A 26,645-nucleotide genomic window follows, 5' to 3' on the forward strand; every position below is an offset into this window, starting at 1 on the left:
GAAAATTACTAACATGGTTAGAGCATTGGCTGATTGGTAGGAGGCAGTGAGTGGGAATAAAAGGAACCCTGTCTGACTGGCTGCCAGTGACTAGTGGTGTTCTGCAGGGGTCAGTGTTAGGACCACTCCTCTTTATGTTGTATATCAATGATTCAGGTGATGGAATAGATGGCTTTGTTGCAAAGTTCGCAGATGATACAAAGATTGGTGGAGGGGCAGGTAGTGTTGAGGAAACAGGCAGGCTGCAGAAGGATTTAGACAGATTAGGAGATTGGGCAAGAAAGTGGCAAATGAAACACAATGTTGGAAAATGCATGGTCATGCACCTTAGTATCAGAAATAAATGCAAAAGGACTTGTGACTCCTGGTTGAGAACACCCTAAATGTTAACTTGCAGGTTGAGTGGGTAGTGAGGAAGGCAAATGCAATACTAGTATTTATTTCAAGAGGTCTAGAATACAAGAGCAGGGATGTGATGCTGAGGCTTTATAAGGCACTGGTGAGGCCTCACCTTGAGTATTGTGAATAGTTTTGGGCTCCTTATCTGAGAAAAGATGTGCTGGCATTGGAGAGGGTTCAGAGGAGGTTCACAAGGATGATTCCAGGAATGAAAGGGTTTTCATACGAGGAATGTTTTGATGGCTCTGGGTCTGCACCCACTGAAATTTAGAAGGATCTCATCGAAACCTTTCAAATGTTGAAAGGCCTAGACAGAGTTAATGTGGAAAGAATGTTTCCTGTGGTAGGGAGTCTAGAACAAGAGGGCACAGCCTCAGGATAGAGATGCAGAGAAATTTCTTTAGCCAGAGGGTGGTGAATTTGTGGAATTTGTTACCACAGGCAGCTGTGTAGGCCAGGTCGTTGGGTGTATTTAAGGCAGAGATTGATAGGTTCTTGAAATGTTATGGGGAGAAGGTCGGGAATGGAGTTGAGGAGGGTTAAAAAAAGGATCAGCGATGATTGGCAGAAATGACTCGATGGGCCATATGGCCTAATTCTGCTTCTATATCTTATGGTCTTTACAAGTCCAAGAGATTAAAAGCATATGCAATCCCAATAGGTCTGGCTAATTGGATTCCAACTTGGCCTGGTGATTGGAGGCAGATGGTTGTGGTAGAAGGATAGTTCTCTGATAGTCTTACAATAGTGTCAATTATGACGTAGTATTTGTTGCAGTCTACACATGGGATTTTGTAGACCACATTGGTCTTGCCTAATACTGTACCTTGGTTTGCTCTTTTGGTCTACAGAGTACTCTCCTCAATGTTGCTGTTGGCTTACATACGACCGAAATTCAATGTTCTTGAAGCATGTTCTTCCATATGTTCAAAATATCTCAGAAATGACAAGATCAGAGAACCATCAAGCATCCGAGCTACACATCTTCCCAGTTATTTCCAGTTAATCTGTCTGTAACCTTTGTTTATTTATTTAGGGCAGGGGTTACCAGACCCCTTGGTTAATGGTAGGGGTCCATGGCATAAGAAAGGTTGGGAACCCCTGATTTAGAGATACAGTGCCAAATAGGCCCTTCCAGCCATATTGCTCAGTAACCCACTGATTTAACCCCAACCTAATCATGGGACAATTTACAACGACTAATTAACCAACTAACAGGTACGCCTTTAACAACACTCACAACTTGCTGGAGGAACTCAGCAGGTCAGGCGGCATCCGTGGAAAAGAACAGACAACGTTTCCGTCCGGAACCCTTCGTCAGGACTGAAGAGGGAAGGGACAGAGGCCCTCTAAAGAAGGTGGGGGGAGGGTGGTAAGGAGAAGGCTGGTAGTGCCAGGTGAAAAACCAGTAAGGGGAAAGATAAAGTGGTGGGGGAGGGGATAGGTAGGAAAGGTGAAGAAGGAATAGGGGAAAACACAATGGGTAGTAGAAGGAGGCGGAACCATGAGGGAGGTGATAGGCAGCTGGGGGAGGGGGCAGAGTGACATAGGGATGGGGGAAGGGAGTGAATTACCGGAAGTTGTAGAATTCAATCTTTAAACTGTGGGAGGAAATTGGAGCACCCCAGGGGAAACCCACACGTTTATGAGGAGGGCAGACAAATTCCTTACAGAGGATACTGGAATTGAACTGTGACACCTCAGGCTGTAATATTGTCATGCTCACCGCGACATTATTGTGGCGGCTAACCTTGGTGAAGGATGACGATGAGTAGTGTGTCCTTTGCTCTATTTTAAAAAGTACGATGAGGCCCTTTGTGTTTTTGCTGCCTCAGTCACCTCTCCCCAACTGACCATTGAGACAGTGTTGTTGGTTAAAATCTCACTTGATCACCCTCTCCACTTGTTTCAATCCCAAATCCTTAACTTCTCACCTGTGCTAAAACTTTTCCTCATGCTTTATATAGAAAGTAATTTCTGCAAACCTACCAGACACAAGACAAATATTAGACTACAAGACATAGGAGCAGAATTAGGCCATTTGGCCCATCGTTTGATCATGGCTGATCCATTTCCCTGTCAGCCCCAATCTCCTGCCTTCTCCCTGTAACCTTTCACACCCTGACTAATCAAGAATCTATCAACCTCTGCCTTAAATATACCCAACGACTTGGCCTCCGCAGCCAAATTCCACAGATTTATCCGCCTCTGGCTAAAGAAAATCCTTCTCATCTCCGTTCTAAATGGACGTCTCTCTATTCTGAGGCTGTGCTCTCTGGTCCTAGACTCACCCCTCATAGGAAACATCCTCTCCTCATCCACTCTGTTGTTGACCAATCATCAACTGATTTAGATGTTACGTTTTGTAACTTCGAAACTTTAATGCATTTCAAAGGAAGACACAGGGTTCAAAATGCGAGTCCGGCTTTATTTTTACTTTAAGCGAGGCATGCATGGTGACGTATGCAATTAACGTATTTTTTACATATAACCTGTGATTAATTATTTAAACAAACCAGAATACTAATCAAACTATGTATCACACAAGATTACTCAAATATTATTGAAATGTCAAATACACGAGTTAGCCATTCCTTCATAACCAACACCATCTAGGCCAGGGGTTCCCAATCTGGGGTCCACGGATCCCTTGCTTAATGGTATTGGTCCTGTTAGACAATATTCTAGACTTAGGGTTGGTGTATAGCAAAATATCAGCAGCTAACTTCAGCCACCAGTCTTCAGATCTGAATACTTAAAATGCAGCTCTGGACAATGGGCTCCTAAGAGCCATGAACTGCAGTTAACTGGAAAACCAGACAATGCTGATATACCAGACGATGCCTGCTGTGTCTCGTTTTGTCAAATAAAGAGACTACTACATATCTACCAGCTGCATATTTCCAGTCACTTTGTTCACACTACTATAGTCCATGGCATTAAAAAAAGGATGGGAACCCCTGATAACGCATTCTTCACCTTGGACAGCACTTTCTAGTCCAGATGAAGAGTCTGGATCCGAAACGTCAACTGCCCATTTCCCTTCACAGATGCTGCCTGACCCACTGAGTTCCTCCAGCACCTTAGTGTGCTGCTCCAGATTTCCAGCATCTTGTGTCTCCACAAGACAAATATTGGCCAGTCTTTTAACCACGTTGTTTATTATTGGATAATTAGACTACACATGGCGCTTCAAAAGAAATTACTGACATGATTAAGTTACTTCAGTTAAGTGGCATCTATGGATTCTTTTAAAAGATTCTTAAATTGTCGTTTTCTTTCTAAATTATCTTTTGCTTTCTTTTTCTTCTCTTGTTTCTTCCACTGTTGCTCCTGTTTTTGCTTCATAACTTCACTGTTGATCCCTTTGTAATAGACATCGAGCTTTTGTTGCAGAATTGTTCGGGCTATTTTCCTGTTCTGATCCACCGATCTCGTCTGATGGCACTAAAGCAAATGTGAAAGGTAACATTATCTGGAGCAGACTGTGTACTTAGCATTTAGGAGTATTTCAACTGAACACCGTAACACCAGGAGCAGAAATAGGCCATTCAGCTCTGCCATTGCATCATGGCTGATTTTTTGTAGGGTAACGTGATGGGTGGAAACGTATGCATAACACACGACCACCCACATTGAGTTGGGGTTCACTTTAAGAGGCCGGTCTGACGTGATGACATAATGATGTGAAGTATTTTACTGTCCATGATGTTTTGTGTTTCGTTGACAATAAAGGAGTTGTTACAGTTTCCCTTAAAGTGACTCTGCCATTTTATTTACGAAAAGCTACATTATCTCTCTATAAGACCATATGATATAGGAGTAGAATTAGGCCACTTGGCCCATCGAGTCTGCTCCACCATTTCATCATGGGTGATCAGTATTCCTCTCAGTCCCAATCTCCTGCCTTCTCCCTGTACCCCCTCATGCCCTGACCAATCATAGGAGTAGAATTAGGCCATTCAGCCCATTGAGTCTGGTAATAAAAATAAAAAACAGAGTACTCAGCAAGTGTTACACCACCATATAAACGCCTTACAAATGGTTACCTTTACAACAATTCCAGACGGGACGTGTTTGAGTACAACACAGTTACTGGTCTTGTTGGTTGCCTGACCCCCAGGGCCATGTCCGCGAACAAACTGCTCATCTAAATCAGCTTCAACCACCACAGGCAGGTCTGGAAAACCCTTCTTGCTGGCAGTTAGAAACAACATAGTATGCCTGGTATCCAGAAACGGCTTTGCTGAAATCCAGTGTTGTATGGAACATGGCCGTGCTCTTCCTAGCGACTGTAAGAAACTGTACAAAATGGAGGAAACCATTGCATCTGGAGCTTGGGCTTCGAAGGCAGCTTTCTGAAAAATACAAATTTGTATTATTTAATGTATTTTAAACAAATACGAGGAAGCAGATACTGGAATCATAGAAATTGTACAGTGAGGAGGCCATTCAGCCCATCATGGCGACACAGTGGAGCAGCTGGTAGACCTGGAAATCAGGGTTCTATTCTATTCTGACCCCGTCCTCCAAAAAGACCACAATCTTGTTGTAGGGATTGGAAGCTTGCATGCTTCAATGACCTGGAGAACTATGTTGGCTGGAGTCAAGGCTTTATGCTTCGGCTCTTGATAGGGTCACCCATGCCAAATAGGTCAAAGGGTAGAGGCCAGACTAAGAGTGGTCCTCTGGTCCTCCAGGTTCGGGGGTTCAGCTCAAGGCCAACAACTCTCTCAGACTGGTAAAACAAAACTGTTATGGAAACAGCTACCGATACGATGAAAGAAGCCCTGAACACCGCCAGAGATGGAGGACCTTCATTGCTGTTCCAAACATCAACAGTGTAAAGGGCAGTAAGAATGTCTGACCCCATGTTCTGTTTATGTTCTCCCAGTGACTACATGGGTAGGTTATCCGGCTCTGTTAATTGCCCCCAGTGTGTGCAGGTGAATGGTAGATTCGGGGGTGGGGCGGGGTAGTTGGAGGGGAGAATAAGTGCTGTGATTCACAAAGGATTAGAGTAAATGTGCTGGCAGCACAGCATGGTGGGCTGAATGGCCTGTTTCAGTGCCATATCAGAATCAGGTTTAATATCACCTGCATAAGTTGTGAAATTTGTTGTCTTTGCGGCGATACAAGGCAATACATAATAATAGAGGAAAAAAATAGTGCATTACATCAAGCATTTATCATTAAATGGTTAAATTAGATAAAATAAAATAAAATTAAATTAAATAAGTGCCAAAATAGAAATAGAAAAAGTAGTGAGGTAGTGTTGATGGGTTCAATGTCCATTCAGAAATCCATTGCAGAGGGGAAGAAGCTGTTCCTGAATCGTCGAGTGTGTGCGTTTAGGTTCCTGTACCTCCTGGATACTACAAAGGCTGGTACCCATGCAGCTTATTTCTATCCTGTGCAGTAGCCCCCATCTCCATAACAGCCAGTTAGAATGCTCTCCACGGTACATCTGTAGAAATTTGTGAGTGTCTTTGGTGACATACCAAATCTCATCAAACTCCTAATGAAATATAGCTGCTGTTGTGCCTTCTTTGTAGCTGCATTGATATGTTGGGCCAGGACAGATCCTCCAGATATTGACACCCAGGAACGTGAAGTTGCTCACTCTTTCCACGTCTGATCCCTCTATGAGACTGGTGTGTGTTCCCTTGTCTTGCCCTTTCTGAAGTCCACAGTCAGCTCTTTGGTCTTACTGATGTTGACAGCAAGGTTGTTACACCCTTGCTGACTATGTTGAGAAGAGCTGTTGAGTGTAATCCCTCTTTCCTGTCCTTGTTAGTACTGCAGGCCACGGTTCTCCAAGAACTCATTGGTACTGCTTAAGTACAAACCCCATTTCCAGAAAAGTTGGGATATTTTCCAAAATGCAATAAAAACAAAAATCTGTGATATGTTAATTCACGTGAACCTTTATTTAACTGACAAAAGTACAAAGAAAAGATTTTCAATAGTTTTACTGACCAACTGAATTGTATTTTGAATATTCTGTGCACTTTTCAATCTTATTTTAACTCTGTTCCAGCTTTTGTTGAGTGTGTTGCAGCCATCAAATTCTAAATTTGTGTATATTTACAAAATTCAATTCAGTTGGTCAGTAAAACTATTGAAAATCTTTTCCTTGTACTTTTGTCAGTTAAATAAAGGTTCACGTGAATTAACATATCACAGATTTTTGTTTTTATTGCATTTTGGAAAATATCCCAACTGTTCTGGAAATGGGGTTCGTAGAACAAGGGCCTCAGTATCTATCTTCTTAATGGGCAGCACGTTCCAACCATCATTCTCGCCCCTCCCTCTAACTCTTCAACCAATTAGTTTAAATCTAAGTCCTTGTTTTTGACCTCCTTGATGAGGGAAGTGTACGTTGTGAAGACCACAAGACATAGAGGAACTAGGCCATTCCGCTTCTCTGCCATTCCATCACGGCTGATTTATTATCCCTCTCAACCCCATTTTCCTGCCTTCTCCCTGTAACCTTTGATGCCCAAGAACATATCAACCCTCTCTTTAAATATACCCAATGACTTGGCTTCCACAGATGTCTGTGGTGATGAATTCTAAAGATTCTCCACCCTTTGGCTAAAGAATTTCCTCCTCATCTCTGTCCTAATGGGACATCCCTCTATTCTGAGGATGTGCCCTCTGGCCCAGTAGATGTATTCATCATCTATGAGGAAGGCCAGGTGGTCAGTGAACTTGGGGGCAAAATCGAAAAGGGTGATGAGTACACTATTCCATAGGTACACAGCCTGGTATGGAAACACCAGTGTCCAGGAATGGAAAGGGTTACAAAAAGTGGTAGATATAACCCAGTCCGCCACAGGCAAAGCAAGCCCCACCACTGAGTACATTTGCATGGAGCGCTGCCACGAGAAAGAGGCATCTATCATCAAAGATACCCCACATTCCAGGCCATGCCCATTTCTCAGTACAACTATTGGGCAGGAGGTACAAGAGCCTTATGTCCAACACCACGAGGTTCAGGAACAATTATTACTCTTCAACCATCAAGCTTCTGAAGCAACGTGGATGACTTCACTCTCCTCAGCTCTGACTGATTCTACCACCTATAGACTCACTTTCAAGGACTCAACAACTCATGTTCTCTGTATTATTTTTAATTGCACAATTACTCTTCTTTTGCACATTGGTTGGTTGTCAGTTCTTATTTATCGTTTTTCATAAATTCTATTTAAAATTTTTTCCTTGTAAATGCCTGCAAGAAAACGAATCTCAAGCTCGTATACAATACTGTGAAAAAGTCTTAGGCACACACATATAGCTGGGTGCTTAAGACTTTTACACGGTGCTGTATCTGACAACGTGGAGCACTGAGGAGTGCTGGGGCGGTGGGTGGTGTGAGTGCAGACAAACCCAGCCTTGAGACATCAGGGAAGGTCACTTGATTCCAAACAAATGGTTTATTGATCATTACAGCTTATTTCTCTGGTGCTTTCCATTCCCTCCCCTCTCCCTGCCCTCTTCCCACTCTCAGTCCACAATAGAGACCCACATCACAATTGGGTTTATCATCATTCACATAACTCAAGAAATTTGTGTTTTTTTTGTGGTAGCATTACAGGGCAATATATAAAATTGCTACAATACTGTGCAAAAGTTCTAGACACCCTAGCTGTAGGGTTGCAAGAAAATGTTTGTGAACCCTTTGCAATTACCTGGTTTTCTGCATTAACTACTCATAAAATGTGGTCTAATCTTCATCTAAGTCACGATATTAGACAAACACAATCTGCCTAAACTAATAGCACACAAACAATTGTACTTCTTGTCAATACTGAGTACACAATTTAAACAATGACAGTCTAACTTCAAAGAAGTTTGTGAACTTCTGGGATTCTACAAAAGCAATTTGGAATCAGGTCTTCCAGTCAATCAGATGAGGATGGAGGTGCGGGTTTTAGAGGCCCTATGAAAAGACACTAAGATCTGTTTATGTGTACCATGTCTTGATCAAATCAACTTTCAGAATTGTAGAGATGTATGAAGCTGGAAAAGGCTACAAAAGCATTTCTAAAGACCTGAGTGTTCATCAGTCCTCAGTCAGAGAAATTGTCTACAAATGGAGGAAATTCAGTAGTGTTGATACTCTCCCTAGGAGTGGGCATCCGGCAAAGAGCACATCAAGAGTATAACAGAGTAATAATATCGAAACACAAGAGTAAATTAACAACAATGTTTTAAAAAGAAGAAATATGTTTTGGAATGGCTAAGTCAGAGTCCAGACCTTAACCCAATTGAAATGCTGTGGCACGACCTGAAGAGGGATGTTCATGCAAACTATCCCAGAAATATTGATCAACTGAAATAGTTTTGAATGGAAGAGTGGTCTAATATTCCTCCTCGCTGTTGTGTCAGTCTGATCAGCAGCTACAGGAAACATTTGGTGGAGGTTATTGCTGCTAAAGGATGTCTACCAGTTATTAAGTACAAGGGTTTGCATACTTTCTCCAGCCTGGATGGTGAATGATTAAATAATCTGTGGATAAAGACGTGAAAAGTACAATTGTTTGTGTGTTATTAGTTTAGACAGATTGTGTTTCTTTATTATTGTGACCTAGATGAAGATATGACCACATTTTATGAGTAAAATCTAGTAACTGCAAGGGTTCACAAACTCTTTCTTGCAACTGTATACATGCCTGAGACTTTTGCACAGAACTGTATGGTAACATATACACACATTGATAATAAATTTACTTTGAATTTTGAAGTCTCTGGGACATAATGTGATCTCCACATTAATGTGGGAGGCAAAGGGAAAGATTTCAGGTGCCTTGACAGAGATTTATTCCTCCCCTTTAGCCACAGACAATGTTCTAATTTCAAAGCTGCCAGACAAGACAGGAGAAAAGACAGCTTGATTCCTCTATTTAAGGATAACAGGGATGAACTGACTAATTATAAGATGGTGAGCTATGCATCATTGATGGGAAATTAGAGAAGATTCTTGGAGATTGGCAAAGCTTGGAATCATTATTGAAAGTCTGCATGGGGAGGGCCTGTCTCACAAGTGTATGTGATTGAGGTTTTTCAGGAAGTGAAGATGATTGATGAGGGGAGTGTGGAAGTTGTAGCGAGGCAATGATTAAGATGGTGTGGTGACTGAGACAGTGTGCAGACGCTGTCATTCTCTAGCTGAACACGGCTAGCGAGTAAATCTTGAACCTGGAGAACCCTGGTCACTGGACAAGCCAAGGGAAGATAAGGATGCTAATGAAAGATTATTTACACTAACGTTTGGACTGTGTGCTAATGTTTGCTACATACTGACCTAAAATAATTTTCTGAACGTAATTAACACCTTTTACGCAGACTGGTTCTCTGTTCCTTTATTTGGAGATACAGTGCCGAACAGCCCAGTGAGCCGCATTGCCCAGCAAGCCACCGACTTGACCCTAGCTGAGCAGCTGAGAATGGCTCCGGGGAAAATCAGACACGGCAAAGCCTACTCACATCTGGATGAGCAGGGCAGCACTGGGAGGACCATGTATTTTTGATTTCCAAGTGCCTTCAATACCATACAGCCCTCATTACTGGGGGGAAGCTCCATTCAATGCAGGTTGGCACTTCCATTGTGTCCTGGGTAATGGACTACCTGACTGGCAGACCACAGTTTGTGCAGCTTCAGAGCTGTGTGTCAGACATGGCTATAAGCAGCACTGGGGCCCCACAGGGGACTGAATTGGCTCTCTTCCTGTTTACCCTGTATACCTCGAACTTTAAATACAACACTGAGTCATGTCATCTGTAGAAATTCTCTGATGACTCAGCAATAGTTGGGTGTACAAAGGAGGACAGGAGGATAAATACAGGACCCTGGTGGAGGACTTTGTCAAATGGTGCAAGCTGAATCATCTGCAGCTCAACATCAGTCAGACAAAGGAGATGGTGATGGACTTTAGGAAGACTGAGCCTGCACTGCTCCCTGTTACTATTGATGGTGAGGATGTGGATGTGGTGAGGACCTACACGTACCTGGGGTGCACCTGGGTGACAGATTTGAGTGGAGCACCAACACAGAGGCTGTGTACAAGAAGTGTCAGAGTCGCTTCTACTTCCTGAGGAGACTGAGGTCCTTTGGAGTATGTAGGCCTCTCCTTCTCATGTTCTACCAGTCTGTTGTCACCAGTACAATCTTCTATGCAGTGGTGCGCTGGGGCAATGGCATCAATATGGATGCTGCCAACAGGCTCAATAAACTGATTAGAAATGCTGGCTCTGTTATAGGAGTCAAACTGGACACACAAGGGACCCTATGGAAAATCCTGGCAATTCTGGGCAATGTTTCTCACCCTCTGCATGCCACCTTGGCTGAACAGAGGAGCACTTTCAGTAATAGGCCAAGAGAACTGTGCTGCTCCAAAGAGCGCTATATGAGGTCATTCTTACCCTCGGCCATTAGGCTCTATAGTCACCCTATAGATGGGGAAGTGATGACTCCCCCCTCCTGTTAGACTGTTTGAGGTAACTATTTTTCATTCTTTCTGCTCCTCTTCTAAAACTTATAGCTGTGCACTTGTAAAGCTACTGTGACACTGCAATTCCCTTTCGGATCAATGAAGTATCTATCTAGCCTAATCATGGGACAATTTAAAACGACTGGTCATGACCTACTGACTGCTAAGTCATTGGAGCGTGGGAAGAAACCGGAGCACCTGGAGAAAACACACCCACCCAGGGGGAGTACATACAAACCTCTCACAGAGGATGTTGTAATTGAACTCTGAACTCCAACCTGCTGTGAACTACCATGGCACTGCCCAGTAATCCCCTGATCTAACCCGACCCCTAATCGTGGGACAATTTACAATGACCAATTGACCTACCAACTAGTACGACTTGGGACTGTGGGAGGAAATGGAAGCACCCAGATGAGACCTACACACTCACATTAAGGACGTACAAACTTTTTACAGATGACTTTGGAATTGAACGCTGAAGATCTGAGCTATAATAGGGTCAGGTTAACCGCTGCTCTACCGTGGTGTTAAAATTAGGACAATTTGAATCTATTGTTACCCAAGTGTTAGTGCACCAGAAATTTGCCAATATTTCATCTCTTCTGTTTGAATTAATGGTTTGTTATTATCATCTGTACAATGAAAAACTAGTCTAGCCTACTGTTCAGAGATCAAATCATTGAGGCAGAACAAGGTAAAATAATAACAGAATGCAGGATCATAATGAGGTCGATTGTGAGACCAAGACTCCATCTTATTGTCTTAGGGAGCCATACAACGGCAGGGGAAAAAAAAACTGTCCTTAAGCCTGGTGGCGAGTACCTTTGCCGAATGGAAGAGAGAATGTGCAGGGAACTTTGATTATGTTGGCTGCCCTACAGATGGAGCCTGTGGCGGCAGGCTGGTTTCCATGATGTGCTGGCCTGTGTCCGCAACTCCTTACAGGTCCTTGTGGTGCCGGGCAGAGCAGTTGCTGTACCAGGGGATGATGCAGGATGCTTTTCACGGCCCGTTGATAAAAATGGGTAAGGGCCAAGGGTGGGGGATATGTTAAATCTCTATTCCATTGGCCGTGGTATCTACATGTTTGGATAAGAACAGGCTATCAGTGATATTCACTGCTAGAGACTTGAGCTCTCAACTTCAGCACAATTGAAACACAAAATGCTGGAGAAACTCAGCAGGTCAGGTAGTATCTAGTGAGGCCAGAACTAGGAAGATTATACGATTTAATATGTGGCCAAGGAGTTGGTGTAGGAGGGAGGGTATATGATTTTTGGATCATCGGGCTCGCTTCCGGGGAAGGTAGGACTAGTATAGCATGGGACAGTTTGCACCTGAACTGGAGGGGGACTAACATCCTTGCAGGAAGGTTTGCTGATGCTGCACGGTGGGGTTTAAACTAGAGTTGCAGGGGGGTGGGAACCAGAGTGCCAGAACAGTTAGTGGAGTGGTTGTGGAGGCAGATGTTGGTAAGACCTCAGACAAAGTTAGGAAACAAAAGCTTGAGCATGGAGTGATTAGTGTCCTGAGCTGCCAATATTGCAATGCAAGTATTGTAGGAAAGGTGGATAACAGAGCTGAAGATGAAGCAGTTGGCTCACAAACAGAGGGAATATGTAGTGAGGAGTGTCTGTTGATAGGGTAAAATTGCAGTCAACAGGGTGAATACAGGACTGAAGGTGTTATATTTGGATGTGTGCACTGTACGGAATACAGTAGATGAACTTGTAGCACAGTTACAGATTGGCAAATGACAAAGTTTAAGGGAATGGGGGATTCTCAGATTCCTGTAAACAATGGATTCAGTACTGACTATGTCTGTGACTGCAGTGTGTTTGAATAAAGTCTCACAGCTGCCTTCTTTGGAGCAAGATAAGGGTTAAAGTTCGCACAGATCCACATAAGATGTTTCTGGGCTTTTCACACCTTTTGATTTTGACAAAAAGCAGTACCTGATGGAAATTAGACAGAACATTCCTTTCTTAATTAAATCATAAATTTGACGGATATTTTTATCTTTGTAATTAAGTTGTGGCTCCAGCAAACCAGGTAGGACATTCTTTTCTTTAATTAAGGTGGCTGGAGTTTCTAACAAATTGATTATTCTTTGTATCAATCGTCCATTGACTTGACCGGAATGGTTATCAAACTGATTGTTCTTTTGTATTGGTGGCCTTATAACTTCTGACAATTCTGACATCAGGCAGTGAACTTGTAGAACCGCCGGGGAGATGAGATTGGTTCTCTCCCCGATGTCGGGTCCAAGTTCACTCGCCGACTGAGCTCGAAGAAATAAACGGGTGGAAAGTAACAATCTTTTTGTACTGTTGTTATTTGATCTAGCATACTTACGTTTACAGGCAGGTATGATGCTGTAGGCATCACTGAATCATGGCTGAAAGAACATTACAGCTGGGAGCTTAATGTCCAAGAACACACAATGTATCAGAAGGACAGCATTGCTCCGTTGGTAAAAAATGAAATCAAATCATTAGAAAGAGGTGACATAGGGTTGGAAGATGTTGAATCATTGTGTATAGAGCTAAGGAACTGCAAGGACCCTAATGGGAGATGTATACAGGGCCCCAAACAGTGGCCTACAAATTACAATGGGGGGGGGGGATAGAAAATGCATGGCAAAAGGGCAATGTTACAATAATCAAGGGGGATTTCAATATGCAAGTAGATTAGGAAAATCAAGTTGGTGCTGGTTTCTAGGAGGGGGAATTTCTAGTGTGCCTACGAGAGGGTTTTTCAGAGCAGCTTGTGGCTGAGCCCACCCAGGGATTCTGGATTGGGTGTTGTGCAATGAACTGGAATTGATTAGAGAGCTTAAGGTAAAAGAACTCTTGGGGGAAAGTGCTCATAATATGATCGAATTCACCGTGAAGGTTGAGAAGGAGAAGCTAAAGTCAGATGTTATCAGTTTTACAATGGAGTAAAAGGATGAGGCATGAGAGAGGAGTTGGCCAGACTTGATTGGAAAAGAGCAATGGCTGGAATTTCTGGAAGCAATTCGGAAGGCACAGGATATATACATCCTAAAGAGGAAGATATATACATCCCAAAGAGGAAAGATGGCTAGCAAGAGAGGTCAAAGCCAACATAAAAGCCAAAGAGAGGGCATATAATAGAGCAAAAATTAGAGGGAAGTTAGAGGATTGAGAATATTTCAAATACCAACAAAAGGAAACTAAAAAGAGGTAAAGATGGAGGTCATTAAGGAGAAAGTAAGCTAGCCAAGGACATTAAAGAGGATACCAAAAGTTTCTTCAGATACATAAAGTGTAATAGAGAGGCAAGAGTGAATATTGGACCACTGGGAAATGATGCTAGCGAGGAAGGGAATGGCAGACAAACTGAATAAGTATTTTGCGTCAGTCTTCACTGTGGAAGAGAGTAGTAATATGGGGGGATTTGCAGATGTCAGGGGTCATGAAGTGTGTGAAGTTACCCCAACTAGAGAAAAGGTCTTGGGAAGCTGAAAGGTCTGAAGGTACCTGGACCTGATGGTGTACACACCAAGTTTCTGAAAGAGGTGGCTGAAGAAATTGTGGAGGCATTAGTAATAATTTTTCAAGAATCTCTAGATTTTGGAATGGTTCCAGAAGACTGGAAATTTGCAAATGTCACTCCACTCTTCGAAAAGGGAGAGAAGTAGTAAAAAGGAAGCTACAGGCCAGTTAGTTTGACCTCAGTGGTTGGGAAGATGCTGGAGTCGTTTATTAAGGATGAGGTCTTGGGGTACTTGACACATGATAAAATAGGCTGTAATCAGCATGGTTTCCTCAAGGACAGATTGCCTGACAATCTGTTGGAAATCTGTTGAAATAACAAGAAGGGTAGACAAAGGTGAATTGACTGATGCGTATACTTGGATTTTCAGAAGGCCCTTGACAAGGTGCCACACTTGAGGCTGCTTAACAAGCTACAAGCCCATGGTATCACAGGAAAGATTCTAGCATGGATAAAGCAGTGGCTGATTGGCAGGAGGCAAAGAGTGGGAATAAAGGAAGCCTTTTCTGGTTGGCTGCCAGTAACTAGTGCCGTTCCATATGGGCCTGTGTTGGGACCTGTTCTTTTTACATTATATGTCATATATTTGGATGATAGAATTGATAGCTTTGTTGCAAAGTTTGCAGGCAATATGAAGATAGGTGGAGAGGCACGTAGTTTTGAGCAAGTAGAGAGGCTACAGAAGGACTGAGACAAATTAGAAGAAAGGGCATAGAAGTGGCAGATGTAATAAAGTGTCAGAAAGTGTACAATCATGCACCTTAGTAGAAGAATTGAAAAGGTTGACTATTTTCTAAATGGAATACAAAAAAATGGAGGCACGAAAGGACTTGGGAATCCTTGTGCAGAAATCCCTAAAGTTAATTTACAGGTTGAGTCTGTGGTGAAGAAGGCAAATGCAATGTTAGCATTCATTTCAAGAGGATTTGAATGTAAAAGCAAGGATGTAATGTTGAGACTTTATAAAGTACCAGCGAGGCCTTACTTGAAGAGTATTGTGAGCAGTTTTGAGCCCCCTATCTTAGAAAAGATGTACTGAAACTGGAGAGAGTTCAAAAGAGGTCCACAATAATGATTCCAGGATCGAATGGCTTGTCTTATGAAGTGTTTGATGGCTCAGGGCCCATTTTCACCAGAATTCAGAAAAATGAAGGGTGACCTCATTGATACCTATTGAATCCTTTAAATAAAAGGTGTAGCCATGGGCACTTGCATGGGTTCCATCTAGCCTGCCTTTTTGTCGGCTACGTGGAACAGACTATGTTCCGAGCCTACACCGGTGTCCGTTCCCACTTTACATACGCCACATCGACAACTGCATTGCTGCTACTTCCTGCATGCATGTGGAGCTCGCTGACTTCAATCAACTTTGCCTCTAACTTCCACCCTATCTTCAAACTTACCTGGTCCACTTCTGACACCTCCCTCCCCTTTCTTGATCTCACTGTCTCTATCTTTGGAGACAGCTTATCTACTGATGTCTATTATAAACCAATGGACTCTCACAGCTATCCTTTCCCACCCTGTTACTTGTAAATACACCATCTCTTTCTCTCAATTCCTCTGGCTCTGCTGCATCTGCTCTCAGGATGAGGCCTTTAATTCTAGAACAAAGGAGTTGTCCTCCTTTTTCAAATAAAGGGGCTTCCCTTCCTCCACCATCAATGCTGCCCTCAACCGTATCTCCTCCATTTCATGCATGTCTGCTCTCACCCTATCCTCCCGCCGCCCAACCAGGGACAGGGTTTTTCTTGTCCTCACCTACCATCCCAACAGCCTCCACGTCCAGCACATAATTCTCAAAACTTCCACCATTTCCAACGAGATCGCACCCGCCCCCCCCAAAACTTTCTGCTTTCCACAGGGATAGCTCACTATGTGACTCCCTTGTCAATTTGTCCCTCCACACTGATCTCCCTCCTGGCACTTATCCTTGCAAGCGGAACAAGTGCTACACCTGCCCCTACATCTCCTCCCTCATTACCATTCAGGTCCCCAAACAGTCCTTCCAGGTGAGGCGACACTTCACCTGTGAGTCTGTTGGGGTCATATACTGTGCCTGGTGCTCCCGGTGTGGCCTCTTGTATACCAGTGAAACCTGACGTAGATTGGGAGACCACCTATGCTCTGTCCGCCAGAAGAAGCACAATCTCCCAGTGGCCACTCATTTTAATTCAACTTCCCATTCCAATATGTCAATCCATGGGCTCCTCTACTGTCGCGATGAAGCCACACTCACTTTGGAGGAACAACACCTTATATTTCATCTGGGTAGTCTTTAACCTGACAGCATGAACATTGATTTCTCGAACTTCCAGCAATGACCCCCCCCCCACCATTCCTCATCTCCTTTTCACTCTCTCACCTTATCTCCTTCCCTGCCCATCGCCTCCCTCTGGTGTTCCTCTCCCCTTTTCTCTCTTCTATCGCCTTCTGTCCTCTCCTCTCAGACTCCCCCTTTTCCAGCCCTGTATCTCTTTCACCAATCAACCCCAGCTCTTTACCTCATCCCTCCCCCTCCTGGTTTCACCTGTCACCTTGAGCTTCTCTCTCCCCTCCCTCACCTTTTAAATCTACTCATCCTTTTTACTCCAGTCCCACCAAAGAGTCTCCGCCTGAAACATTGACTGTACTTTTTTTCCATAGATGCTGCCTGGCCTGCTGAGTTCCTTCAGCATTTTGTGTGTGTTGAATGGTGAAAGGTCTTGATAGAGTGGATGTGAAGAGTATGTTTCCTATGGTGGGACACAGCCTCGGAACAGAATGGAGTCGAGGGGGAATTTCTTTAGCCAGAGAGTGGTGAATCTGTGGAATTCTTTACCAAAGGCGGCTGTGTCTGTTTCTTATTACAATTCATGGACGATGTTTCCAAAGGGTCCTTCTGATAGTTGTCACCGTTGTTAACTGAGATTATTCCTTCATTTCATTCCTGTATGAGAGGGCCCACAGGAGCAAGGTATATCAGCTAGTTGAGTGGTGTCATACCAACAACCTTGCACTCAATGTCAGTAAGACTAAAGGACTGATTGTGGACTTCAGATAGGGTAAGATGAAGAAACACACCAATTCTCATACAGGGATCAGAAATGTTAAGAGTGATCAACTTCACTAGTTACTCCTTAGTGTCAATGCTGAGCCCAACATATTGATTCAGTTACAAAGAAGGCATGACAGTGGCTATATTTCATTAGGAGTTTGAGGAGACTTGGTCTGTCACCAAAGACATCCACATTTCTATAGCTGTACCATGGATGGCATACTGACTGCATCACCATCTGGTATGGGGGGTGGGGGTGGGCAGCAGAGATTTGTAAAATTAGTCAGCTCCATCATGGGCACTCTCTTTACAACATTTTCAAGGACTGATGCCTTAAAAAGGCAGCGTTCATCATTAAGGGCCCCCATCATTAAGGACTTGCCTTGTTATCATCAGGGAGGAGTCACAGGAGCCTGAAGATACACACGCAACGATTCAGGAACAGCTTCTTTCCCTCTGCCATCAGATTTCTGAATGGACATTGAACCCATGAACACTACCTCAATACTTCTTTTTTCCCTTTTTGCACTACTTAACTTTTTAAATACATATATCTTTACTGTAAGTCACTTTTTTCCGATTATTATGTACTGCCAGGAACTGCTGCAGCAAAGACATGAAATTTCACATTAGCCGGTGATATTAAACTTGATTCTGATTCCTCGTTACACAGCCTGAAACCGCAGTAATCACTGTTTGTCACCTTTTGATAATTATCTGACATTTCCTGGTGATTTCTTCTTCTACGATTACGAGCAGAAAGGAGTGGGCGGTGAGTCTGGACACCGTCCGGTGTTTCAGCTTACCTCAGCTCTGGAGTTGACATTGAGAATAGGCAAGATTGTACTTCAGATAGCCAGTCCCCCCTCACTATCTCACTCCAGCCTTTGAGCGCTCACAGGTTGTGCCGAGAGTGGAAGGGGCGCTTGACCCGATGCCCGGCGAACTCGAGAGCCGAGGATCGATCCTGACCCCAGAGAGGACACAGGCCTGAGAACAGGTGTCCGCGCATGTGTAGAATCCAGCCCAGACAGCCAATCATGTCGCGCGAAGCTAGAGCAGCCAGCCAATCACCTCGCGCAGAATTTGTTTTGCTGTTGGCGGTTCGAGGTGCTTGAAGATAAACGGCTGCAACGTCTGTTCCCGATTGGCGCTCGGGGAGTGTGGGTGGGAGGAAGGTTCGCGTACCGACTGTAGCCCTCAGCATAAAATGTAAACAGGTTTATAAAGCTATCCATCATAAACCATTCCTTCTGAGGTGTTCGCTTCCCTGGGAAGTTGGACAGAATCCGGATTCTTCAGATCCTGCGGATTTCCATTCGTGCGAGGTCCAAATCCAATTGGCCAACCTGCACGGGATTGACAGGCCTTACGACCAGTCAACGGTGAAGGTGAATGTGTAAGTCTCAGCCTGGCCTATGAATGTGGAGTGGGGGCGTGGTTCGGCTCTCCGGCGGCCCATCTGTTGATGATTGACAGGCTTCCCGACCACTCAGCGGTCTGATCCCCCATAAAACGTAAGCGAGTGGTACGGCCTGGCCTATGAGTGTGGAGGGAAGGGGCGTGGTGTTGCTATCTGGTCCCGCCCCTTTCGGGTCCTGGCGGTGTGTGGAGGCCGGTGATCAGTACCGGTTCCTCGCTCCCAAATCGAGCGGCTTTCTGCAAGTGTTGCTCGGTCAACTCTCTCTGCTCGTTCCTCCATGGCTCCCGAGGTCGGTTCCGGGAAGAGGGTGCAGTAGGTGACACCATGGAGGACTCCGATTCGGAGTCCGTGCAAACGGTCAAGGAGCTGCTGGACGACACGGCGCCAAAACCGGCAGCTCGGCGAGATAATTCCGGGGGCCCGAGCGCCGAGGCTACAAACAGGTATGCATCTGCCAGGTCAGGAACAACCCTGCTTCCCAACTAAATTCTAATACAGTATAGACTAGAAATGCGGAATGCAGCATCCAAATCTCCCGGTGATTCAAGTTTGGCCAATTTCTCTTTGCAATTGGTATCTTGTGGACGTGGTGTTGTGGAGTTAACGGGCTTGATGCCGATTAATTCAAGGAGCTTTCGGTAATGAATCCAGGATCAGTTTTAATATTGCCGGCATATGTCGTGAAATATGTTGCCTTTGCGGCAGCGATACAATACATAATAGATAAATATCCGCTAATTACAGTAATTCCTTAACGATGGATGACACCTTTTTGAGGCATCGTTCCTTGAAGATGTCCTGGTTACTAAAGAAGGCCTCGATGGAGTGTATTTCGAGAGAATGTTTCCTATAGTGAGTGAGTCTAAGACCAGAGGACGCAGCTCTCAGAATAGAGGGACGTTCATTTAGGACGGAGATGTGGAGGAATTTCTTAAGCCAGTGGTGATCTGTGGAATTCGTTGCCACAGGCAGCTGTGGAGGCCAAGCCATTTGGTATATCTAAGATAGAGGTTGATAGGTCAGAGCAGGAAGGGCTGAGGGGGAAAGTGGATTAGCCATGATGAAATGGCAGAGCGGAAACAATGGGTCAAATGGCTTAATTCTGCTCCAAAACCTTAGGGCTTCCTTGAAGGCCACAATGGAATCTGCTTCCACCACATCTATCATGTGTTTTATAGATTTCACTCGTGGGGTGTAAAAAGTTGTTTTGCTCTTCCTTCTGTTTGTCTCCATTATTGTGAACAGACTCCCACCACATGCTCTTTACGCCTCTTTGTTATTTTATCTTACTTCTGTCAAATTACCCCTAGACGTTCTCTTCAAAGAAAACAGCCCCAGGAATCATTCTTGTAAATTGTTTCTGGATCTTCAAAAACTTTCACATCCTCCCTTCTGTGCTGTATTACCTCTTCTGCCATATGTCTGCCCATTCAGTCAGTCTGATTGTATGCTCTAATCACTGTCCTCTTTGTGGTTCACATACTGCCACGTTTTGTCCCATCTGCAGATTTAGAAATTACAACTTGCATGCACAAGTGTCGCTTATTAATGTAGCTCGAAAGAGGCAATTTGCTTGTCATTTGTTCAGTGTCATTTTCATCGTTAATGACAAATAGACAGGATAGGACCAGTCTCGGGTTTGGTAAATTGGAATCAAATCTCATCATGCAGAACTGTAATTAAAAGTTAAATTCCTTGGTTCACTGAAGACAGTAAAATTGAATTGACCTTATTTCTTACATCCTTCACATACGTAAGTAAAAATCTTTACCTTGCATCTCCATCTAAATGTGCAATCATAGTACTTCATAATTTATAATAAATAGAACAGTCAACGTACATAGAAATACACTCAAATCAGCGTGAGTTAATCCGTCTGATGGCCTGATAGAAGAAGCTGTCCCGGAGCCTGTTGGAATTGGTTTTTATGCTGTGGTACTGTTTCCCGGATGGTAGCAGCTGGAATAGACTGTGGTTGGGGTGACTCGGGTCCCCAATGATCCTCTGGGCCCTTCTTTTGCACACCTGTCTATGTAAATGTCTTGAATCATAGGAAGTTCACAACTACAGATGTGCTGGGCAGTCTGCACCACTCTCTGCAGAATCCTGTGATTGAGGGAAGCACAGTTGCTATACCAGTCAGGATGCTCTCAATTGTGCCCCTCTAGAAAGTTCTTAGGAATTGGGGGCCCATGCCAAACTTCCTCAACCGTCTGAGGTGAAAGAGGTGCTGTTGTGCCTTTTTCACCACACAGCTGGTGTTGTACAGACCACGTGAGGACCTCGGTGATGTGGATGCCAAGGAACTTAAAGCTGTTCACCCTCTCAACCCCAGATCCATTGATGTCAATAGGGGTTAGCCCGTCTCCATCCTCCTGTAATCCACAACCAGCTCTTTTGTTTTTGCGACCTTGAGGGAGAGGTTGTTTTCTTGACACCACTGTGTCAGAGAGATGAGTAGGCCACATCGTTATTGTTTGATAAGGCCAGTCAATGTAGTGTCATCAGCAAATTTAATTAGCAGATTAGAGCTATGGGTGGCGACACAGACATGCGTATACAGGGAGTAAAAGAGGGGGCAGTACACAGCCCTGAGGGGCTCCTGTATTGAGAGTCAGAGGAGAGGAGGTGAGGGGGCCCACTCTTACCACCTGCCGTTGATTTGACAGGGAGTCCAGGATCCAGCTGCGCAAGGCAGGATCAAGGCCGAGGTCTCTGAGCTTCCTGTCGAGCCTGGATGGAATTATGGTGTTGAATGCTGAACTGTAGTCCAAGAACAGCATTCTCACATAAGCATCCTTCTTCTCCAGATGTGTAAGGACGGTGTGTAGGTCAGTGGCTATTGCATCATCTGTCGATCGGTTGTGTCAGTAGGTGAATTGTGGGGGGTCCAGTGTGGGTGGTAGCATGCTGCAGAGGTAGCCCTTGACCAGCCTCTCAAAGGATTTGCTTATTATTGAGGTGAGTGCGACAGGACGCCAGTCGTTCAGGCACGTTACCTTGGTCTTTTTAGGTACGGGGACCATGATGGATAATTTGAAGCAGGAGGGCACTCTACTCTGGGAGAGGGAGAGATTAAAAATGTTTGTAAACACACCTGCCAGTTGTGCCTTGCAACTGTCCACCCGTTGGAAACATCTGAGTACCTCAGCCTCAGAGATGACCAGGTTGCAGGTTGTAGCCGTGTCTTTCCTTGGAGGCTCAGAGCTAGCAACATTGAACCGAGCGTAAAAGCGATTGAGCTTATCTGGGAGAGAGGCCGCAATGATGGCGGCACCACTACGTGTGGCTTTGAAGTCTGCGATGGCATGCAGCTCTCGCCACAAGTCACATGTGCTATTCGTTGTGAATCTTGACTCAATCTTGTCCCTGTATTGTTATTTCATGGCTTTGATAGCTTTGCACAGATTGTAGCTGCTTTTCTTTAGCTCCAGCTGAATGCCAGCAGCGTAAACCCTATGTTGCACAGTAAGTGCTGCTCACACGGAACTACTGATCCAGGGTCTCTGGTTCGGGGAGACCCTGACTGACTTCTGGGGCGCAACATTGTTGATGCACTTCCAGATGAAGCATGTGACTCCATCTGTCAACTTGGAGACATCCTCATCATGGAAGACATTCCCGTTGACGTCATTGAAGCAGTCCTGCAGCATGGAGGCCGATTGGTTGGACCAACAGCGGACGGTTTACACTGTGGCCTCCTCTTGTTTCAGCTTCTGCCTGTATGTCAGCAAAAGCAGGATCGAAGAGTGATCTGATTTTCCAAAAGCTGGGTGAAGGAGAGCATTGTAAGCATTGTGGAAGGGAGAGTAGCAATGGTCAAGTGTCTTATCTCCACGAGTGCTCACCTGGATGTGCTGACTAAACTCCAGAGAGACCTTTGTCAGTGATTTTCAATTAAAATCACCGGCAGCGATGAAGGCAGCCTCTGGGTGTGCAGCCTCCAGTGTGTTGATGGTCTCGTACAGTTCCTTAAAAGCCAGGTCAGTATCACAGGAGGGTCTGCACAGCAGCACCAGGTAATCCAGATCTGGGGAACAAAAAGATTTGAGTGCATGCACATTCTGGGGAATTGTTGACAGTGAAGCATACCCCTCCTCCTTTATTCTTCCCAGTGAGGTTTTTTGACATGTCTGCCCAGAACCGGGAGAACCCAGAGGGTTCGATGGCATGGTCCAGTATCTCCTCTGTCAGCCAGGTCTCCACAAAGCACAAAACGCTGCATTCCTTTGTTTCCTGCTGGTTGGAGATTCTGGCTCTCAGTTCACACAGCTTCTTGTCCAGGGACTGAACGTAAGCAGTATGCTAGGAAGCGGTGGCCAATTAGCACGCCGTCTCAGCCTCACCAGGACGCCGGCTGTTCTCCCTCACCCCTGGTGCTTCTTCCGAGGTAGTGGCATGTGAGAGATAAGTCTCCCATGGGTCGCGCAAGCAGGGATCCCAGTGTAGGAAAGGCGGCACATAGTGGATAACTGCCATCTTTCCAATGTTCAGAAGTGTCGATCTATCGTAATAGATGTGACTATCAGCTACTTGAACAAAAAATGCTAAGAAAATTGTAGAAATTAGTAGTATACTGTAAATAGCAGTATATTAGCAGTACTGTAGATGAACAGAACAATCATATGACCAGTGCTGGCTTGTTAACACAAGTGAGAACAGGTCCATTACAGAAAGCTTAGGGTCATGTACTGATACAGCACAGAAACAGGTCCTTTGGCCCATGCTGACCAAGATGTCCCATCAAAGCTAGTCCCATTTGGAATTAATTCGGAAGATGTGTAGCTCGGGTGGTTGATGGTTCGGTTGAGTCGTTCTCTGATCTTGGCAATTTTCTTGCAAATGTTTTGTCACCGTGTGAGGAGACATCATCAGTGTGCTTTTGATTGTGGTGTGTCCTTCGAATGCTTGGCCTTTATATACTTACCAATCGCTGATTGGACTTCATTTCGGAAACTCAGTTATGATGTTGGGAGGAAATCTCATCGCTGCTTGGATGTGTGGCGAACTTTGTGCGTTGTGGTCTGGAATTTTGCTTCTGTTGGACAAGCCAACAGCAACATTGAGGAGAGTACTTTGCAGACCAAAAGAACGAACCAAGCTATTAGACGAGACCAAGGTGGTCCGCAAAATCCAGTGCAGGGACTGCAGCAAATTTGGCCAAACTGGGCCAAAACTATCCTGGAGGATCCATGAGCATCAAGTGGCTGTAAAGCAGCATGACCAGCCCTTGCTAGCCTCTCTCCAGAGGGGCGCAAATTCAACTGGGCATCAGTGAAAGTCGTGGCACAAGCAAATAAGCGCATGCAAGAGAATTCCTAGAAGCGTGGTTTTCCGCGAACAATTCTATAAACAGACACGTAGACCTCATTTCTATTTATGAGCTGATGTGGGCAAAATTCCAAACCACAGTGCACAAAGTACACCCCACAGCCTATCACTGATGAGATTTCCTGCCCACATCACAACTGGGTTTCTGAAATGACATCCAAACAGCTGATTGCTAAGTATGTAAAGGCCAAGCATTTGCAGGACACACCACAATCAACAGCACACTGACGATGTCTCCTTGAATGATGTCAAAATGTTTGGAAGTAAATTGTCTGTGTGATGGTATCTTATTGCTGTTCCTGAGGGAAGGCCACTGTATTCGAGTGGTCTCTCTGTCCTTTGATGCCGATAGAGGGCGTTATCAAAGTTCTGCGATTAATGAAGTAGTCTGTGGGCTCTTTTCAGTTTTACGTTTTTATCTTCTGTGTTTTCACCCGTTCTTCCTTGTTGCTGTTTGATGCGATTTGTTAGGTTTTTTGTTTGGGGGAGGGTTAGGATTTGATGTTCTTGCCATTTGCACATTTTTTTTCTTGCGTGGGGTGGGGGTTTGATGTTCATATTGCTGTTTGCAAGATTTTTTTTTGTGTGCTGGGAGGTTGTTGTTTTACTTTGAATGACTTCCATGGTTTCTTTGTTTTGTGGCTATCTACAGGAGATGAAACTCAGAGTTGTGTACTACATACATAATTTGATAATAAATGAACCTTAAAAATTGCCAAGATAGAAGAACAACTCAACCCAAATAGTCCCATTTACTCACGTTTTGGCCTATAGCCTCTTCTAAACTCTTCCAAACCATGCACTGGTCCAACTAACTTTTAAGACTCTGAGGGGAGGTGGGAAAAATAAGAGGCAGAAAGAGCTTGAGGAAAAGTTGGAGCAAAGTTAAAAGATAATCCAGAAATATTCTAAAGGCATTTGAACAGGAAGAGTTGGAGATGATTAGAGTCGCCAAAAAAACAAGACGACCACTGGAGACTGAAGGCATGGATGAGTTATGAAATTAATTTTTTACATCAGTCACCCTCCCGGAAGAAGGTGCTGATGACATCTGAGGAGTAGAGATTCTGAATGGATGAAAAATTGATTTAGACAAAAATATACCAGAAAGTTTAGCTGCCCTTCAAGTGATTAAATCACCTCATCCAGTCAGAATGCTGGAGGAAGGAAAGAGAAAAATTGTAAGATCGTAGGCTTTATCTTCTGAAAAGCTATGGACTGGAAATGTTACATCCTGTTCAATAGAATGTATAGAAGTGAACCCAATGACCTTAGTGAAGGGGAAACTTCTGGAAATAATAAATTGGGACAGAATTAGCAATCACTTGGACAAATGTGGGGTGATTAAAGAACTACATCATTGATTTCTTTAAAAACAGCCTGAGTTTTCTGACTTGATTTTACTTGCTGATGGGAGAGAGGAGTTCTAGCTCCCATCTCATAAATGCAATTTTAAAGAAAACATGGCAGCTCCTTTACTTCCTAAGAAGATTGCAGAGTTTTGGCATGGCATTTAAAACTTTGACAAGCTACTGTAGATGTGTGATGGAGAGTTTATTGACTGGTTGCATCATGGCCTGGTATGGAGAAGCCAGTGTCCTTGAATGGAACACCCTACAACAAGTAGTGGATCTGCCACAGTCTATTATGGGCAAAACCGTCCCAGCCATTGAGCACATCGTCAGGGACCCCACTATCCAGGATATGCTCTCTTTGCGCTGCTGCCATTTGGAAAAAGGTACAGGAGCCTCAGGAATCACACCACCATGTTGAGGAACAGTTATTACCACTCAAACATCAGGCTTGTCCCATCATTGAAATGTTCCCAAAAACCAATGGACTTGCTTTCAAGGATTCTTCACCTCATTGTTTTATTATTTACTGCTATTGATTTATATTTGCATTTGCACAGTTTGTTGTCCCTGAACACCCTAAATGGAAGGTTTTTCACTGATCCTGTCATAGTTACTGTTCTATAGATTTATTGACTATGCCTGCAGGGAAATGAATCTCAGGATTATATATGGTGACATATTTACTTTGAACTTTGATGAATGTAAATTTGTTTTAGACTGTTTGATAAGATGCCCTGTCATTAAAGGTGGAAGATCATGAAATAAATCTGGCCGAAATGGCATGGATAAAAAAATTTCAAGAAACGGGAAACAGTTAGTCCTGAGACGTCCTTGTGAATTGAAGAAAGCATGCAATGGATTTTCCCTGGGATAGGTGCTTTACTGAGCAGTACAGCATACTAAGTTATGTTGACCTATCTAAACTTGTGCCACAATCAATCTAATCCTTCCTTCCTATTCAGCTCATAAGCTTTCACTTTTCGTACATCCTGTCTGAGTCTTTTAAATATTCTTGATGAATTAGTCTGATAAATGACTTGGAATTGTGTCTGTAGAGCACAATTTCAGATTTGGAGATGACC

At 44.1% G+C, this 26,645-nt stretch overlaps 2 protein-coding genes across 3 annotated transcripts in view; one reads left to right on the plus strand and one right to left on the minus strand.

The window, feature by feature from the left end:
* Positions 1-2,824: 2,824 nt before the first annotated feature.
* Positions 2,825-18,623, minus strand: mtrfr (mitochondrial translation release factor in rescue). The gene is made up of 3 exons (XM_072240180.1): positions 18,261-18,623; positions 4,449-4,757; positions 2,825-3,846 (listed from the first exon to the last, which is right to left on the minus strand). Exons 2-3 carry the CDS (start codon positions 4,722-4,724, stop codon positions 3,628-3,630), a joined length of 495 nt encoding a protein of 164 aa, XP_072096281.1. The 5' UTR covers positions 4,725-4,757; positions 18,261-18,623; the 3' UTR covers positions 2,825-3,627.
* A 429-nt stretch (positions 18,624-19,052) lies between these two features.
* Positions 19,053-26,645, plus strand: part of LOC140186211 (M-phase phosphoprotein 9) — a 118,291-nt gene continuing 110,698 nt past the window's right edge. For both annotated transcript variants that reach the window (XM_072240188.1, XM_072240189.1), the window contains exon 1: positions 19,053-19,320. In XM_072240188.1, the coding sequence (XP_072096289.1) occupies positions 19,202-19,320 (119 nt within the window). In that variant the 5' untranslated portion in view covers positions 19,053-19,201. The remainder of the gene's footprint in view (positions 19,321-26,645) is intronic.

The sequence above is a fragment of the Mobula birostris genome, chromosome 22, assembly GCF_030028105.1.
Source record: "Mobula birostris isolate sMobBir1 chromosome 22, sMobBir1.hap1, whole genome shotgun sequence".
In the NCBI taxonomy this organism is placed as follows: Eukaryota; Metazoa; Chordata; class Chondrichthyes; order Myliobatiformes; family Myliobatidae; genus Mobula; species Mobula birostris.